The sequence below is a fragment of the Odocoileus virginianus genome, chromosome 17 (genome assembly GCF_023699985.2).
Source record: "Odocoileus virginianus isolate 20LAN1187 ecotype Illinois chromosome 17, Ovbor_1.2, whole genome shotgun sequence".
Lineage (NCBI taxonomy): Eukaryota > Metazoa > Chordata > Mammalia > Artiodactyla > Cervidae > Odocoileus > Odocoileus virginianus.
Genome location: NC_069690.1, coordinates 27,687,822 through 27,706,442, shown reverse-complemented (window position 1 = coordinate 27,706,442; position 18,621 = coordinate 27,687,822). Strand labels below are relative to the sequence as shown.

Here is an 18,621-nt window from a genome sequence, read left to right as displayed (position 1 = left end):
TGGTACCTATGGTTATTTCACCTGATAGCCAGTGGGGGCAGCAGAGAGCCACTACCCAGCCAAGAAAATGAACCAATCATGAACCAGGAGTCTACTGGTGGGTGGGGCAGAGGGTTCAGGCAGTGGGAGGGGGGTTCAGGGTGAGCAGGGGAGGGGGGCAAGGCTTACAGATCCACCATAGACCGATCACCAAGACCAGTGGCCTAAGTCCAGGGGCTCACTGGCTCTCCCAATACTTGTAATGCATGCAGGAAGTGGCCTTAACAAAGGGAGGTGAAGTTTATAGGTGACTTTAAAGTTAATAACTCCTGCTTGCTTCTGCTTGTATTTTTTTTTTAATAATCGTAATATTGGTTATGATTATTTTAAGGAGGGGGTATCTGTGCAAGATTTACATCACTTCCCACCTTTCAACTACACTCTCTCTTTAAAAGTTTTATTCTACACAGAGCAGCTGCTGTAATCCACTAATGGGGAAGTGGAAATTTCTGGCTTTTCACGTGGTTGGCTAGAATAGCAACCTCCCTTGGTTTGATTTGATCCATGCTCAGCAGTCAGCTCATTTGTGTGTGTCTGGATCCCCTGGTTTCAGCGGGAAAGGTTCAAGTTGAGTTAGAGTTGCGTTTAGAAATCAAACATGTTTTCTCATGAATTGGGTGGTCAGAAGCTTTCCAAGCGAGGGTCTCACTCCTTCCATTCTGTCTTCACTGATTTCCCTGCATGGAAGCAACTATTAGGAGTCTGGGTGGTCACCTGGAATGACCTAGAGCCCCAGGATGGAAGCTCAGAGGACGCAAAGGGGCCCCAGTCCAGGGTAACTTGAGCCCCAAGCTGCCACTTCAGTTTTGCTTTGTTGCTTTGGCTCTATCAAGGAGCCTGGTGTGCTGTAAATAGATTAGGGAGTCTCTTAGTGGAAAAGACCTGGGAATGGCTTCCTCCCTGTGGGTGGTGTGGTCATCTGGGGCAATTTTTCCTGCTGCAGATGAGATCATTCAGCTAGAGCCCCAGGGACTCTTTCCAGATGTCCGCCTGGGCTGGCCCTGTTCCTGCCTCAGGCTTGAAGTGGCTTTGTGTTTTGTGTTGGCCTGAGCTGGCCAAGACCAGGAGGTGGACTAGGTGGAATCCTTCAGGCATCTGCGTTGTCCCTGATGGAGCCCTGGCAGAGGTTGGGCAGAGAGATTCAGTCCTTACAGGGATAAGGGTCTCCAGCCTCTGGGGGCTGGTGAGTGACCCAGGCCAGTCAGTGCAGGGCACAGGGCCTTCCTTCAGAACCCAGCATCTAGAGTGGGATTCTGACTGCAGGCAGCATCTTCCTGTGATTTCAGAGCCTCCTCTTGCAGGCCCCTGGGAGGGCTGCAAGGAGAGAGAGGCATTGTTGTTGGAACTTGACAAATGGACACGATTCTGACACCCAGAGTAGGGGAAGGAGGTGATTGGGGGTGTGAACAGCTACGGCAAAGATGTTCTGAGACCAGTGAGCCTGTTACCTGGGCTGGAGTGAGGTCAGTGTGGGTCCATCTGGACAGACAGACAAGGTGCCTGTGCTAGAGCCTTGCTGGATGAAAGGTGGGGTAGTGGGTGAGGGCGGATGCAAAGTTTGGACTTTGTTCTCTGTGCCATGTTGGAAAAGGCTCCACAAGGGACTCTCCAGGTAAGCGCTGACCCCCAAGTGAGGAGACATGTTAGGGGTGAGATGGAATGAGGAATGTAATGGAGCGGGGTGCCTCCAGGCTCCAGAGCCTGGAACTGATTGGAGGTGGGTGGGGGGACCCTGGAGGAGCTGGTGAAGCCATGCAGGTTGGTCCCTAGAGCCACGGGGGGCCAGGTTGGAGGAGAGAGCCTGAGCTGAGTGCTGTGGGCGGGCAGGCAGCAGTGTGGTCAGGCCGATCCGGCAGCAGAAAGGAATGTCTCTTTGGAAACAAGACTGAGGCTGCAGGCTACGTCTGGTCTCCAGGGGAGCCCACCTCATGTTGTAGGGAGGCTATTTTCTCATCTGAATTTCCCCCACATTTTCACATCCAGCCTCCATGATCTGTTTACTTTATTCAACTCTGATAAGGCACCTACTGTGTGCCCCTGTCATCCTGTTTCATGCTATTACAGTCTTGCTTAGGTACCATCTTCATCCCCATTTTACAGTTGAGAAAAGCAAAACACAGTTGGCTTCCAAAGGTCACAGGTCACGAGTGGCCAGGCCTAGAACACTTTGCACTGCCCTCGACCTCCAAGCAGGCTTGTGGTCTTCACATAGTCTCCAAGTCATGGTGCTCTCAGCTGCAGCACAAGTGTCCCTCCTCCTCCAGGAAGGCCACTGAGCCTGCCCTCTGGTTATCCCTCTTGGAAGACCCCTCTGCTCTCTCGTTCCTGGTCACATTCTCCCGGTGGCTTCCCTTGCTCACCCATTTTCTCTCCCTTGAGACGTGAAAGAGCCATATTATCACCCAACTGCTAGAGCCATAATACCCTAAAGCCCAAACAGTAGGTCTCAAGATTTTGATCAAAGTCTGGGGGCAAGACTCTTGGGGCCTAAAAGACCAGTCAGCCCAACCCTTTCATTTTAGGTAAAGAATCAGAGGGCCAGAGAGGTAGCGTGACTTGCCCAGGGCTGCCCAGCAGATGAGAGGCAGAACTGAGGCAAACAGCCCAGTTCTCTCGAATCTCCACTGAGAGAAGCCTTTGGAAGGTTGTGCTTGTTTTTGTTTTTAGTATTTGAAACAATTGGATTTTCAGTAATAGAATTTTGGATTCAATAATGTCATGTCCATGTATTGGATCAACTTTAACAATAACTTGACACTAAATACTTGTAAATGGGCATTTGGCATGAACACAGCGCTGTCTTGGGTGGATGCCATTCTTGGTCTCGTTTTACAGAGGAGGAAACGAAGGCACCAGGGGGACAATGAGCTTGGTGGAGATCAAACTGGTGATGAGAGGCAGAGCTAGTTCAGACCCAGGCATCTGGCTCTAGACTCACTGCTTTTACTCGGTGGCTCAGATGGTTAAGAATCTGCCTGCAATGCAGGAGACCCAGGTTCAATCCCTGGGCCAGGAAGATCCCCTGGAGAAGGAAACAGCAACCCACTCCAGTATTCTTGCCTAGGAAATCGCATGGACAGAGGAGCCCAGCCGGCTACAGTCCATGGAGGTCGCAGAGTCAGACACAACTAAGCGACTCACAGTCACTGTGTTGTCGGGCCTTTTTGTTGTTTTGGAAAGATGCCCACAGAAGTCCAGCTCCATAGTTGCAGAGTTCAGGGTTCACTGCAGCATGTGGGGGTCTTAGTTCCCCAACCAGGGATTGAACCCGTGTCCCCTGCATTGGAAGGCAGATTCTTAACCACTGAACCTCCAGGGAAGTCCCAAGATGGCATTGCTTTTATCAGTAGATAACTTAATAAGAAGTCTCTGCTCACAGCTGTGAAATGGGTGAAGTAGCGTTTGGGGGCTGATCATATAGCTGCAATATTAGCTTTATTTCTGGCTGGGCATCGGAGGAGAGAGAAGTGTGTGATCAAACACAGCCGCTATAATTCACACAAGGTGTGGAATTGGAGAAGCAGGAAGGAAGTCACCTTCGTAGGACACAGTACCTGGGTCTCTGTCCAGACCCAAGGCTCCTTCCTTTGGGCTTTGGGGTTTCAGATGACAGTGGGCATTTGGGGAGTGATGAGCAGTTGGCAGCTGGGGTTCCAGGATAAGGAACTGAAGTGGAGATGTGTGAGGAGGGAAGGGAGGGGCATTGGGGACTGTTTCAGAGGGTCCCAACCAGAAGGCCACCTTCTGGTTCCAGCTTCATGGAGAAGGGTCCCCAATAAAGAGCAGCTTTGTTGCCGGGGGCGGGCAGGAGAGGCAATTATATGGGAGCAGAAGGCAGACTCCAGCTTCCTGGAGTCAGAGAGGCAGGTGATCCATTGCTGCTCTGTGACACTCAGAGCTTCTGCCCTAGGAAATTCTCAATACGATTTTCTTTTTTCTTCTTTCTTTGACCAGAGACCACCTGGGAGCGTCCCAGCAGTTCTTCTGGGATTCCAGCCAGCCCTGGCCCTCACAGGAGCTCTCTGCCTCCAACAGGTACTGTCCACGTGCTGTCTCAGGGCGTCGGGATGGACCACACTCACACACACCTTCATGGGAGAGGCCAAGCCTCTGGAGCCTGGATCTGAAACCCGGCTGTGGATCTCATGGGCCAAGCCCGGGAGGGGTCTCGAGGGCTCGAGGCCCCGTAGGCTGTTGCCTGTGGGATGGCTTCAGCCTGGCACTGCCAGCCGCAGCTCTGATCTCTCTCACTCCCCTCGGGTGCTTAGAGGAGGGGGATGGCTGGGTGAGGTGAGGCGGCAGAGCTCCTACCTGTCTGCCAGTGTGGGGACCTGAGCAGCGGCAAACTCGCTCCACGTGGTTTCAGAAGACATCAAGGGGTAGGAGTTAAGGAGGCAGATGTTTACTCCTAGCGGGGCGTCTTTAGGTCTTCTCCACCACTGAGAAATCAAAATGTGATGCCAGCGCATTATTTAGTGAAGACTGCCGGGCTTCCCTGTTGGCACTCGTGGTAAAGAACCCACCTGCCAGTGCAGGAGACGTGAGAGACACAGGTTCAATCCCTGGGTCTGGAAGATCCCCTGGAGAAGGTCATGGCCACCCACTCCAGTATTGTTGCCTGGAGAATCCTATGGACAGAGGAGCCTAGTGGGCTATATAGTCCATGGGGTTGCAGACTCGGACATGACTGAGCAACTTAGCAGGCACACAGGTAAAGATTACCATCAGCAGAATGCAGAACCCAAGTGGTGGCAGAATAAACCTGGAGAATCAACTGAGGCCTGAGAGAAGGGATGGGGGGCTGCTTTTCATGGAAAGTTCTTCTAGGCTTTTACAATGTTTTTATTTATAATTTTGTGTATATATGTGTGTATACACACACTTTTTTTTTTTTTAACCTAAAAAATTTAAGAAGGAACCCCCTGTGGGGCAGGAAAATGGGGCATTTCCTCCTGGTTTCCTGGCGATGTAGCCAGGGCTACGTTCTCAGACCGAGTCCCCAGAAACGGGGCCAGTTAGCCTTCCTAGCGGTCATATGACGGTAGGCATTTCCCGGCATGCTGCCTTGTCTTTTGTTGCTGTTCTTGTGCTTTTTTTAACAATAGAAATGCTGGTGTGTATACTGTGAGGTGTGGCCCTCTATCCTGGCTAGCTCCAGGCCACCCAGACACTAGAGAGAAAACCCAGCTGTCTTTTCCGATCATGGTGGGGGTCCCCGGAGCAGGACAGGGACGTGCCACCGGCAGGGAGAGGCGGGGGTGTGTGAGTGACAGGTGATGACCCTGCCCAGCTGGCTACATGGGGCTGCTGGATCCAGTGTGGGAAGCTTGCCCTTTAGGTCAGTGCGGTCAGCTCTCTGAAGCCTGCTGCCCCTGGCACCGTCCCCAGAAGCATCCTGTCCCCTCTTTGCTGTGGACGGAGCTATCCCCCAGAAGGAGGGTTGGGAGGAGCATTGCACAGGGTGCCCGGGCTCTGAGGGGCCCAGGATCCAGGGAGAATCGCCACGGTGGGCAGGGCGTTAGACAGAGAGTGTGGCCCCCGACTTCCCTCCTCTGCCTCAACCCCCGGGGGCCCAGGGCACCTCCTTCCCATGTCCCTGGGATCCCAGGTCTCTGCCAGAAAGGGCTTTGTAGTCAAATAGAGTTGGAAATCCTGCCTCCTCTCCCCACCTTTGGAGATCACACATCAGCTTGGAGAAGGCCTGGACTGGACCCGTTTAACTTGGTGTTTCTGTCCTTGAGTGTATTTGCCCACATCATACTTAAGCTGCTCTGGCTCTGGCTTCTTCTCTGGTTTCTCTTCTCTGGCTCCATAGTGGTGCTCACCTCAGGGGTGATTTTGCCTTCCAGGGGACATTCTTGGATGTCACCAACAGGGGGCGTTGCTACAGACATCTAATGGGGAGAGGCCAGGGATGCCGCTCAGCCAGAGGGCTGTGCATGTCAGCAGTGCTGGCTCAGAAGCTCTGTTCTAGAAAGACAAAGAACCTCAGCTCAGCACCACTTGGGGGTCAGACAATGGACCACAGCCTATGACAATGAGAAGCAGCCACAAAACATGCAGGACCCCAGCTCTGGATTCTCAGACCCACATTTTTGGGTTGATTTTGTTTTGTTTTTAAGATTTGTTTGAAGATAGCAGATTTATTTAATTAATTAATTGTTTTGACCATGGCATGTGGGATCTTCCTGACCAAGGATGAAACCTGCACCCCCTGCAGTGGGAGTGTGGAGTATTAGCTGCTAGACCACCAGAGAAGTCCTCAAACCCATGTTTTATTTCCCAGTTTTAATATCTTGGAAATCAATGATGTGTCCTAGTCTTAATTGGAAGCATCCTTTTTTTTTTTTTTTCTCACTAGTACTTAAAATAAGGGTGTCTCTAACAACCAGTGATATCTTAGATTTGTGACATTGCAGCTCCTTAGATTGAGGCCTCAGGCACCTCCCTGCTCCTTGCCAGGCCTCACTTTGCCCCCTTATAAATGGGAGGAAGACGTGGCTGAGGTCCTGTCCAGCCCTCCATGGTTGTGGTTTGTGGTCCTCTCTACCCTGGGACATGAACACACGCATCAACTCCATCCGGCCTCTGGGGTGGAAGAGAAGAGAACCCACCAGTTAGGCTAGGGGAGGATCTGTGATAACCTGACATCTTCTCTTCTGGTTTTTAAATAGAATCTTGAAAAATAAAGGAATAGCTAGGTTGGTATTTCTCCCTACAGGGGAGCAGCACCAGGATTTTCCCAGCCATTCTTTCCTTCACTTTTATAAGCAGCTTTCAGGAGATTGAATTTTATTGTGGAAACAGACTTGATGAAGACATGAGGTTGCTTCAAAAGCTGACCATCCCTATCCTCGGGTTCCTAGAGCTGTGGGCGCCTTGCCTGGAGACCACTCAGGGCCCTGGATTGAAGCCCCTTTTGTTCTGCTCCTGCTTCTGCAGAGCAGCAGTGATGGAGTTGAAGCCTTTCCATTCAAAAAGTGCGCAGACGTTGTTTTCAGTACTGGGGGTACATCCTCAGGCAAGCCAGACTTGTGGGGTCCCTGGTACCAGGAGCTACATTCTAATGGGAAAGTTGGATAAACCAGCAAACATGAACTTGATCAGATGTTTGTTCATGGACATCTTGATCAGATGGTCCAACTTGATCAGATGGTCAGCAGGACAGAGCATTTGACTGGGGCATCAGGGGCAGCCTCACTTTAGGTCAGGCTTTAAAGACGTGGAGACAGCATGTGTGGAGGGTGGTGGTAGATTGTTCTGGGCCAGGGGACAGCTGGTGCAAAGGCCCTGGGGTGGAAGTGACCTTGGCATATTTGTGAATGGAAATCAGACCAGTGTGGCTGGAGGGTGCGGGACAAGAAGAAGGGTGGTAGGTGATGGGGGAGGGGAGTCAGGGTCCAGAGGAAGGTGTTGTTGGGGTTTCCTTCTGAGTGTGAGGGCTGGGATGGGGGTGAAAAGCAGTGGAGGTGTCTTGTCTTTCTAGGAAGCTGCCTACTTGAAGCCACTGGGCAGCACTTGGTTAGCAGTGATGGGGTTGGGGGTTACCTGCAAGGTGGGTGGGGGCATAAGGATGATGTGGAAGGAAAACATAATCACATTTACTGACTACAAACATCCCATATGGTCGTTCCTGAAGATCATGGAAAAACAGGCCAGGAAGAATATAGGTGGGAACCACAAGTGACCCCAGCCAAGCCAAGCTTAGATAATGCCCCTTCAAGGAGGCAGAGGGGTGGAGGTGACCATGGGGCTCAGGTTTACTTTTTTTCTTTTGGCCACACCACTTGGTTTGTAGGATCTTATATCCTCGACCAGGGATCGAACCCATGCCCCTGGCAGTGAAAGCCCAGAATCCTAACCACTGGAAGTGCCAGGGGATTCCCTCAGGTTTACCCTTGAGTTGAGCTTCTAAAGAGGATTGGAAGGACCACTATGGACAGGGCCAGTTCGTTCTTCTTAGTGCAGGTTTGTCAGATGCCTGAAGCACAGCCGGGTTATAGCTGGGGAGAGAGGCCTGAAACACACCCAGTACCCACCCCCCACAATCTGGACTCCACCCTTGGAATGTTGGGGGCCACTTTGAGTCAGCACCGGACCCAGGACTTTCGCTGTGTGGCCTCCTCTCAGATCACAGTGGGAGCTGTGTTTATTCAGTAACTTTATTAGAAGCATTTAATGCCAGGGTTTCCCAGTGGGGTCCATGTAAGTCAGCTTGAAACCCCAACAGAATACCGAAGGCTCTGTTCAGTAACTACTGAATGTATTAAAAACCATCTTTGGGCTGGTTTAACATGCCATGCAGCCGTAATGATTTATATGGAGAGAAATAGTAATAGGCAGATGGAAAGAAAAACACGAGTGAAAAATGAAGTTCTGGGAATTTCAGGTATGAGTTGCTGGGTCCAATGGATGCCAGCACAGACTAGTTCTGTCCTCTAGAACTTTCTGCACTAACGGAAATGTTCTGTCTCTACCCTGCCCAGGATGGTAGCCATTGACCACATGCGGCTCCCGAATACTTGAAATGTATCTGCTCTGCCTGAAGAATGAAGTTTTCATTTTATTTAACTTAGTACTTTTCAAGTTCTAGAATAATTTTAGGCTTACAAAAGAAAATTGTGAAGACAGTACAGAGAGTTATTATATAGCCTGTACTCAGTTTCCCGTAATTTTTATTTTTTATTTTTTGTGGCCACACCGCATGGCATGTGGGATCTTAGATCCCCAACCAGGGATGGAACCCATGCACCCTGCATTGGAAGGTGGAGTCTTAACCACTGAACTTCTGGGGAAGTCCCTCCCCTAATGTTAATCACATTACATAACCTCAGTCCGTTTATCAAAACTAAGAAATCAAGGTAGTACAGTGTTATTAACTAGTCTGAATTTCATTCGATTTCACCAACTTTTTCAGTGTTATCCTCCTCCTGTTCTGGGATCCCATCCTGGGTACCACCCTGCATTTGGATTATATTTAAATTTAACGTGTTAGAATTTGAATAGCCACCTGTGACTGGTGGCTGCCCTGTCAGATGACAGAGCAGTCAGGCATGGAGAGTAAATTCCTTTCTGAGCTTCTAGGCCCGGACAGACTTGGGTTGAACTTGCATTGTGTTTCCCTTCAATATGGAGTAAATCTATCTCTTATTGAGCTGCCCTGGGAGTGGGGGTGTTCGGAAGCCTGGGTTCAGATGCTGGCTTTGCCCGACCTGGGACTTGGCTCTGCTAAGGAGTCATGCTTGGACAAGCAGCCTGCCTCCAGCAGCCGAGGAAAGCCAGATTGCAGGGGAGAGAGTGAGGTCTGTTGTTGATCAGGGAGGGCCCACCTTTGAGTCTGGAGTACATGCAGACAGCTGTGCACCCCGTGAGCAGAACGCCCCAGGAAAAGGGCTTCAGAACCCAGGCCTCACCCCCAACACATCTTCTTCTCCAGATCAGGAAGCCCCAGCCAGCTGTTTCCTCCCACATAAGCGCAAGCAGAGACCCTGGCCCTCTGTAGAATTATAAGCTGCCAGACCCAGCGCGCTTCCGTGGCTCTCAACTAGGAATCACTGTTGACCCCAGGGGAAGGGCATGGGGCGCCACCTGTTCCTTGAGAAACACACTCCTGTTGGCCTTCCTTTCCTGGGGGCCCTTGCAAAGGCCTGTTTAACCTTTGATAACCAGGACAATAGACTCAAATTTCCAACCTTTCACATCCATAGACACATAGATCGTGAGTTCTCTTTGGGGGAATACAGTTTACATCTTAGACAACCAGGGAGGCAGTGGGGACTGGATAGTCAAACAGAAATGTCAAGAACAGAAGGATTTCCAGACCAGAGGGCTATACATGTAAAACCTCTCCCCTAGGCAGACCTGGCCAGTGGGCACACACCTGGGAAGGTGAATACAATGAAGAGCATCCTTTTAAGGCCACACAGGGCATAGTGGAGCAGCGAGGCGGGGATGGTACCCACCCATCTGGCACGGGTGTTTGCCTTGGTAACCTGACTTAAAACCTACTTTCCCACAGCCCCAGCTGCATTTCCCAAAGTGGGTTCCATGGCAGCACCTCTGCTTTCCTGACACCTCCCCCCCATCCTGGTTCTTTGACCTTGTAAGCTTGGGACTGCCATGCTGTTGCCTTGATTGAGAGTCACAGAGCACATCGGCATATTTTTAAAAAGCCTACCATCAGATCCTGCCCTTACTTTCACTGCAGGTCACTTACAGAGAATGTCCTGCAGAATTGGTTGTTGTCACCTGCCTGGGTAGATACCTCGTTCCTCCAGGTTCAGATGCCATAGGAGTGAGGCGAGAAGGATTTCCATAACAGGGGCTTCCCAGATGTCTTTACATTGGGGAAAGAAGTTACTTGTTTATTCCAGAGAAAAGGGAGATGAGCCACACCCACAGGAGGTGTCCAGGGCTGGTTTTCTTGTTTGGAAGAATTAAGGCTTACCTTTAGGGTGTTTTAGAGAACAGGACCTGGGCACTGGGGCTTGGAGGATAAACCATCTTACATGGCAAATTGGAATTGGGGAATGGAGTCAGAATTATAGGGAGGGGGTGAGTTCTGGGCCGCAGACAATGCTGGCAATTCTCTGTTGGTCTTATTTCTGTTTCTTTATCCACCCCTCCACAAGCAAATGACTTCTCCTTTCTACAAATTAATGCCCCCTTCTCTCATTGTTTATCTCCCAGTGCTTCGATTTAACTTCCCATAAAGAAGAATGAAATGTGTGTGTGTGTTTCTATTTTATTTGAAGTTACTAAAGTTACTAGATAGAGCTTTCTGTTCCCTTTTCTTAAAAACAGCTGAATTTGGTATTTTATAAATGTTTTTTCTTGTATCCCCAACTGAATTATGGTCCTTCTGGTTATGAGTGATCCTGGACTATGTTTTATTTCACTTTTATCCCTGGGAGGCTGGAGGCCTCTAAAGCACCCACCTCTGCCCGTGTTCAGCTTTTCCCTCACCCTCAGTAAGCCGGAGGCCCCAGCGGCATGGGGGTTGCCCATCGGGACCATCTCGGGCAAGCTGAAACAGTTCAGGTCCCCAAGGATGACTTTTCCAAAGATACGGGGACCGTTGGAATAAAATGCAGTGAGACAGGGTGTCAGGGGAGAGGTGCTGTATGGGGAGAAATGGTTGAATGGAAAATTAGTTTTTCTTTCCCAGTAATTGTTTTGACATGAGCAGTAATTAGCCAACCGCTGACAAGCCAGAACTGAAGTGAGAACAAGGGGGTGGATTAGGGGCAAATGCCATTGCTTTAGATGCTTCCCGGCTGCTGTTAGCATGGGGGCCACCGGTCTGGGGGAGGCTGCAGGCAGGAGAATGGCATGTTGAGGGTGCACTTTTGGGGGTGCTGTGGTGGGAGAAACCGGGGATCAGAAAGACTCTGCCCTCAAGAAGATGGGGACCACCTTGGGTTACAAGGACCCAGTAGCATTAAAGGTAGTGACTGCTTCTAAACTAAGGCCTGCTCAGGTAAGAGCTTTCCTATTCATTTTCGTAGTCAACTGAACTGTGGTTCCATTTTTGTTCTTGTCCTTGGTGGATTTTAGGATCAGGGCAATGCTGTCTTTGTAGAATAAACTGAGAAAGTCACCAGGTATATCTATACTGTGCAGTGTGGGCCTATATATTTCTTTCATGAGTTTGAATGACTTTGCCTGTAAAACCATATGGATCTGATGTCTTTTGACAGGGAGGTCCTTTTTCAAATGTTTTACTCATTTTGGTGTTTCTGGTATCCTTTGAAATAATTTTGATCATTTGAATCTTATGGAAAATTTTATATTTATTAGCATAGAACTGTGGTTCAAATCTCTTGCATTAAAAAAAAGGTCTCTGTTTGCCGTCTAATTCCCGATTCTAGGCATTTGTGTCTTCTTTCACTCTCAAATTAGGCTGATCTGCCTTTTTTATCTTTGTCATTCTCTACCCATCAACCCCTCAACCAACAAGAGTAGCTGATATTATCCTGTCTCCTAATTTACTAATTTCTCATACCATATTTATATCCTTTTCTCATGTTTTCCTTGGATTAATTTTATTGGCTTTAAAATTTTTTTTCCAAATTCTTGAGTTGAATGTTTAGTCCATTTATTTTTATTCTCTTGGCCTTGGTAATGCAATAATTAAGGCTATGAATTTTCCTCCAAATATAATTCAGGCCCTTTCCCATTTGTTTTGATATGTTCTTTTTCATTATTTTCAAAATATTGTGTAATTATAGTTTGAAATTGCTCTTTGACCTGAGATTATTTTTTAAGAGGGCATTCTCTTAAATGTCCAAGCTTCTAGGGTCAGGGTAGGGGGAGAGATAGGGACCTTGTCTATTTGTTCTTTCATTATTTCTATCTACTTCTATTGCTTTCCAGTCAAAGAATATGTCTTGTGTTATTTATGCCTTTTGCAATTTATTGATACTTTATTTATGGCTTAAGTAGGCCCAACATTTTTAATGTACCATGGCTTCTCAGTAAAAAGAGATTATCTCTGTTTATAGGGTATGATGTTTAATCCATCTAGTTCAATCAGCCTTTTAAATTAAATCACTGAGACATTCCACATCCTGACTTTTGTCCATGAAATCAGTCTTAGACTGAAAGCAGTATTAAGGTTTCCTACTGTTGTCTTCAAATTCTCCAGCATTTGCGTTTTGTCCATTTCAGTGCTGTGCTCCTTGAGAAGTTAACGTTTCTTGAATGTTATGACTGCCTCACAAGTAGTATTTATCTATCCAGTCTAGTGTGCCGTTGCGGCTACGGCCTGTGCCAACCTGAGTAGGTTCTCCTCTGAGGCCTCAGTGTTCAGTGATGCCCTTGGAATCCTACCCCCCGCCCCTGCCTTTTACCTAGAGGACTCTTGGGTAGAATCAGCAGCTTCTTGAGGGCCCTGAGTGTAGACCAGGAGCATGGTTGGCCATGTGAAACTAACTTGTTTCTTCTTGTGTCCTAAGCCACTGCCCTGGGCCCCAGCTGTGTGGCCAGTGTTTCATTGTCCTGGTGCATCTGTGCCCACCCTTCTTCCAGAGTATCTGGCCAACTGTCAGATCAGGAGAGACCCAGTTACCCCAGGAATCTGCTGGGTGCACCTCTGCTCACAGGTGCCCTGAATTTTTCCCTGCAGTTGGTGGAGAATGGGGGACACACTCCTGGCATGAAAAGGGCTCTCCATGGCGTGGCCTTCACACCCCATTGCTTGCCCCTGGCCCTTGCCCTGAGAATGGGCAAAAGGTAATAACTTTAGTCCCTCCTCATTTACCTCCTCCCTCTCTGTTGGGTGCTGGCAACAAGACCCACGAGTGGACATCACTGTGTCCATCTTTCTTCAGGCCGACCTGCAGTGTGTGTGTTGTAGCAAATCCTCCAAAGCCTGGGGCGTCAGGAAGATGGCTTTTCTGGTGTCCAGAGATCATACAAGCTTGGGGCTCAAGGCCACTAGATTAAGGAACTTCGTGAAAAGAGAATTCATCCATTCTCTTCATGAAGTGCTTTATAATTTAACGGATCCCTGCTGCAGGTGTGGATTTTCATCCCAACAGAGTAGGTTTGGAGACTAGGTAGAAGTGGTCCCATTTTACAGATGCAGAAGCTGAGGCTTCACTAACTGTATCCATGAGAGGGCAAGACTGCCTCTGGGAACTGAGGGTGCATGGGCCTCAGTGTGTATGTGTGATGTCAGGACCAGGCAGCAGTGTTGGGGGCTTCAACAGGCCCCCCTGCGAGCCTTGAGGCCATAGAAATTGGCAAATACTACAGACCGGGACTCTCCATCCTCCTTTGAAGAGCAGGAGTATCAGCTCATGTTGGGAGCATGAGTGAGTGTCATAGGGATAGACCTTTAGAGCCTTGAATATTTTTTGTCTCAATTTTAGCAAAACCAGGACTCATGAAGGCTGTCATATGATCCCCTAACTCTTAATTAGCAAAGCCAAATTTCCTAGAAACCCGTGAGGCCAGTTCTCTTGTCATTAAACTGACATTCCAGTGGGTGAGGGGGAGGAGGCCCTCAGGGAGGAAGTCCTTGGGTGGGGCGTTGTTGGGGGGGCAGTGATTTGCAGGAGGGTGGGGGTGTCCCCACCTGACTCTAGAGAGATTGGACCCTTGATCCGCACCAGTGACCACGGCTGATGAGGTTATTTTTGGCGATGATTGTTGGACTGTGATGCCTCTCTTCCTACTGAGCATCTTTCTTTTCTTTGGTTCAAAAAGGTCCCCCAGGAGATTGGTTAGTTGGGGGCTGGGGCTTGGGAGATGCTGTTAACCCATCTCCAGCCCCACAGATAGGAGTAAGATCCAGAGAGGTGGTCCTGGCTGTGCAAGACCCCTCAGAGGCAGACAGTGAGGTGGGAGAAGGGGCCCAGCTGCCCCTGTGGTCTGCAAGGTCGGAGGGGCCTGTCTGTGGCCAGCACAGCAGCATCTGAGTGGTGTTTCTGTCCCCGCAGTGAATGGATACCACACGTCAGGGACCCCAGCGCACCCTCCCGAGACTGCCCACATGAGTGTCCGAAAATCCACCGGTGATTCCCAGGTAAGGGGCCCTGTTCCGGGAGGTAGGGGAAGCTCTTAGGTCGGTCCAGGGAGGCGTCGTTAGAATGGGGACACTGTCGGGGTCCCGGTAGCTACAGCCCAGTCCTGCCCCAGGTAGGAAGAGGTTGATATCCAGGTCATTCCAATGTACCATGATTGCAAGAGAGCTGGTGTGATTATGGTTTGGTTTTCTCTAGAAGTTGAAGATAGTTGTTTTTTTTTTTTTTGGCCCAAGCCACATGGCTTGAGGGATCTTAGTACACCAACCAGGGATTGAACCCGAACCTCCTGCAGTGGATATGTGGAGTCTTAACCACTGGACTGCCTTGGAAGTCTCTGGAAGTTGAGGATGCTTTTGATGGGTTGATGGTGATGGGATTATAACCTCTCTATGTTGGGGCAGAAGGTTCCATCCTGCTGTCTGGATTCCTAATGAGTCCAGATTTCCCAGCACTTTAAGAATACGGGTGAGTCCAGGCCATTTTCCTTCTCTGCTTGGTGCTTTCCCACCCCCAGACTTCACCCAGAGTGGAACTGAGTCAAACATTTTGTCACATCTGATCATCCAGAGAGGGGCAGCTGTGGGGTAGAAGGACATGGGAGTGTGTTTTAAGATTCCCAACCTGTGTTCCCATGTGTCATCTCAGCCGAAACTTGTGCAAACGTAGGAAAGAGGTGTCAGTACTATTCCCGTGTTACAGATGCGGTCATAGAGTCCCAGACCAGATAAGTGACTCAAGCAGGTAGACACGATTACCAGGTGGTCAGACTGGACTCGATGCCAGGTTCTTCCAGTGGCCTTAAGCTCTGTCTAAGGGGACAGGTCTTATGTGGTCCATCCGTGAATTATCCACAAGATGTCCTTAGGCAGGAGCCTCCAAACCAACCCTTTCAGGAGTTAAGATGCCAGGCCCCAAGGATGGTGGTGGCGGTGATGTGATAACAATAGTTGCTTGTTGTCAACAGCAGTGGGCTCTGTGTGCTGGTCCCTAAAGGAAAGACCTTGTGGTCACAGCAGCTCCCGTGTGACACTTAGCTGAAATGCAAGCGAGAAGGGCATGAGAGCACGTGTTAGGATCCAAAACATGGTGAACTATGCCTGGGCGGGGCGAAGCCAGAGGAAACTCCAGTGGAGGCCTGTAGCGGTCCTGGCGTGCAAATCGGTTGTCCGACCTGGGTATATGGGGCAAGAAACGTCAGAAACCTAATTATGTTCTTGTCATAGGAGGCTGATCCTTGGGCTCAGGTCCATTCAGTTCAAACTCTGGAGGAGAATTGGGACATCGGGGTGAGGCGAGGCTCCATACGTATTGATGGATGGACGAATCACCCCAGGCCTCCTGTTAGAATGCAGATTCTGATTCAGGAGGTCTGGGGAGGGGCCTGAGGTTCTCTGTTTCTAACGAGCCCCCAAGGGGCTGCTGCTGCCTCAGGTGGGGGACCATGTCATGACAGGTGAGCATCCGGGCACAGTTAGTCGTAGCAGCATGTGTGTCCCCTTCATCCTCTGCTCACAGCACACATCACAGCCCTGGCTCTGTGTGTTTCCTGCAGAGCCCCCCTCTCAACACAGCCTGTCGGTCTGTTCGAAATGAAGCTCATATGCCACCCAACTGCAGAGTGTTTTCTTAAGACGTCAGCCCAAGTTCTGCCGTGGTTTCTCAGCAACTAGAGAGGCACCAAGGAAGGATATTGGAAACAGTCCCCTCTGCCCCTCCCCCTGTCATTCTTCTTTCAGTCTCTAATGACACATGACTCCCCAATCCTGAAACACTCTCAAGTTGTTACTTAATCATTTAAAGCAACAAGTATCCTGCTCGGTATAACCTCCTGGGAAGCTGGTTGGACATTGTGTTGCTGTTAAGACCTTGACCCAGGAATTTCCCTCCAGGCATCTGTTCTTGGAATACACGCAGGGATTCTGATCAATGTAAAGCTGTTCACTCAAGCATACAGCCCTTGACCCAGCCTAACTGTCCAGTAACAGGGGATGGGTAAAATGGATAATGGCCTAGAACGTCTGTCTGGCCAACAGTACCATGCAGCCATGAAAACACATTCTTCTGGAGAAAATGTACTGATTTAAGAAAATGCAGAGACCATAATAGTGAATGCAAAAAGCAGAACGAAACTGCACACATGTATGTATGTTCAGTTGGTCAGTCGTGTCTAGCTCTTTGGAGAGTCCATGGACTGTAGCCCACCAGGCTCCTCTATCAGTGGGGTTTCCCAGGCAAAAGTACTGGAGTGGGTTGCCATTTCCTCCTCCAGGGGATCTTCCCGACCCAGGGATCAAACCCGCGTCTCCTGCCTGTCTCCTACATTGCAAGCGGATTCTTTACCTGCTAAGCCATCCAGGAAGTCCCAAAGCTGCATTTATGGTCCATCTTGTTTGGGAGAAGGAAATCTACCCATACATGAAGACACGTGACTGGATGAAAAAATAAACCCAAACATTGGTATTTCTGTCCAGTTCTCAATCAGGGGACATTTGCCAGTGTTTGGATATTTTGGTTGTCGCAGCTGGGCAGGGGGTGTCACTGGCATCTGGTCAGTGGGACCAGAGCTATTACTAAGTAAGGTGCAGGGCAGCCCCACAACAAAGAATTACCCAGATTGAAAAGTTGAAGGGTGCTGAGGTTGAGAAACTTCAGTAGAAGGTGATGTTTATTTTCTTCAAAGTTTTTTTAAATTTTCTAAAATAAACACATTTTACTTTTATAGATGGCAGATACAATGAGAACTAAGAAACAAAGAATTAGAGATGAGGTGTTGGGGATGCAGGAAAGGTCAGCTCCGGAGACCCCGGCCTGAGCGCTGCTTCAGGACAGGTGGAGTCCCGTGTATTCCTTTTTTGGATGGTAACATTCAGAAGGTGAGGTATCATCAGAGTAACAAAAATAAATAGTGCAGTGCGTGGAGAGAACAGAACACGTGTGTCCACCAGTTTGCAGCGCGGTAAGGTAGAACGTTAGCCTGTTAGGCTGTGAAAGTGCATGTTCCTGCAGAGCTGGCTGTCCACAGAGGCACCAGAGAACAGTCACAGAAATAGGTTAAGAAGGGTTGGTATTTACAGGGAGCACTACCGATAAGTGGTCCTCAGAATATGTATAAGCGCACTTCAGCAAGCTCAGTGTTTACTCCCCCATCCCAGGCTGTCAACTATAATTAGTGACAATTATCACCTAATAATATTACAGGTGGTAAAGAATCCACCTGCCAATGCAGGAGAGGCTAGAGATGTGGGTTCGATCCCTGAGTCAGAAAGATTACCCTGGAAGAGGGCATGGCAACCCACTCCAGTATTCTTGCCTGGAATATTCCATGGACAGAGAAGCCTGATGGTTTACAGTCAGTGGGGTCACAAAGAGTTGGACGCGACTGAGCGGCTTTGATAGATGGAGCACGCTGCAATACTGAAAGAGTGAATGAATGAATGAGTGAGTAAATGAAGGAATGAACTCATGGCCATTTGAGATGTTGGGTCAGGGTAGATACAGTACCTTGTCACACCTCTCTTGTGCTCTTTTACTACTGCCTGTTCGCTGCCCCTCCTTGAGAAAGTTAAGAAAATTAGAATGTTGGGCAGGTGGGGGGCATGTGTAATCTTCATGGAAACCAGAAATGTGTCTGTACCATCATGGGTGGAATTGAGTGGCTAGGTGCCCTGCAGCCCCCTAGGGTGCCCACCCTCTCCTCCCACCCCTAGCTCCAGGAGACTTGGAAGGCTGGGCATAGGTGGTGGCAATCTGGTGCCACCCAGTGGAAGTTTGCAAGTGTGCAGCCCTGGGGCGAGCTACGTGGGTGATGGATGCAAGGGACCCACTTGATGGGAGGTTAGGGGATCAGAGACTGAGAATAGTCATGCTGGCCTTGGCAGAAGCACATCTGAGCCTATCCCCTGCCTGCCTGCCTGCCAGGGCTACAGTAATTTTAGCCCCCTCTGATCCCTGTGCAGGAAGGCAAGGAACGTGCCCACCAGAGCCTAGACTCCTGTGACTCACTTTACAACTGTTTTAGCTTTCCATGAACTGTATCTTTAGATGCAGAAAA

At 49.4% G+C, this 18,621-nt stretch overlaps 1 protein-coding gene across 5 annotated transcripts in view; it reads left to right on the top strand.

Annotated features, from left to right (window-relative positions):
- The window catches only part of GAS7 (growth arrest specific 7), a 201,060-nt gene that overhangs the window by 136,707 nt on the left and 45,732 nt on the right, over nt 1-18,621 (top strand). For 4 of the 5 annotated variants that reach the window (XM_070479097.1, XM_070479102.1, XM_070479099.1 and 1 more), the window contains exons 3-4: nt 3,994-4,074; nt 14,484-14,569. In XM_070479097.1, coding sequence (XP_070335198.1) covers nt 3,994-4,074; nt 14,484-14,569 — 167 coding nt within the window. The remainder of the gene's footprint in view (nt 1-3,993; nt 4,075-14,483; nt 14,570-18,621) is intronic. The other variant, XM_070479098.1, reaches the window with a different exon arrangement.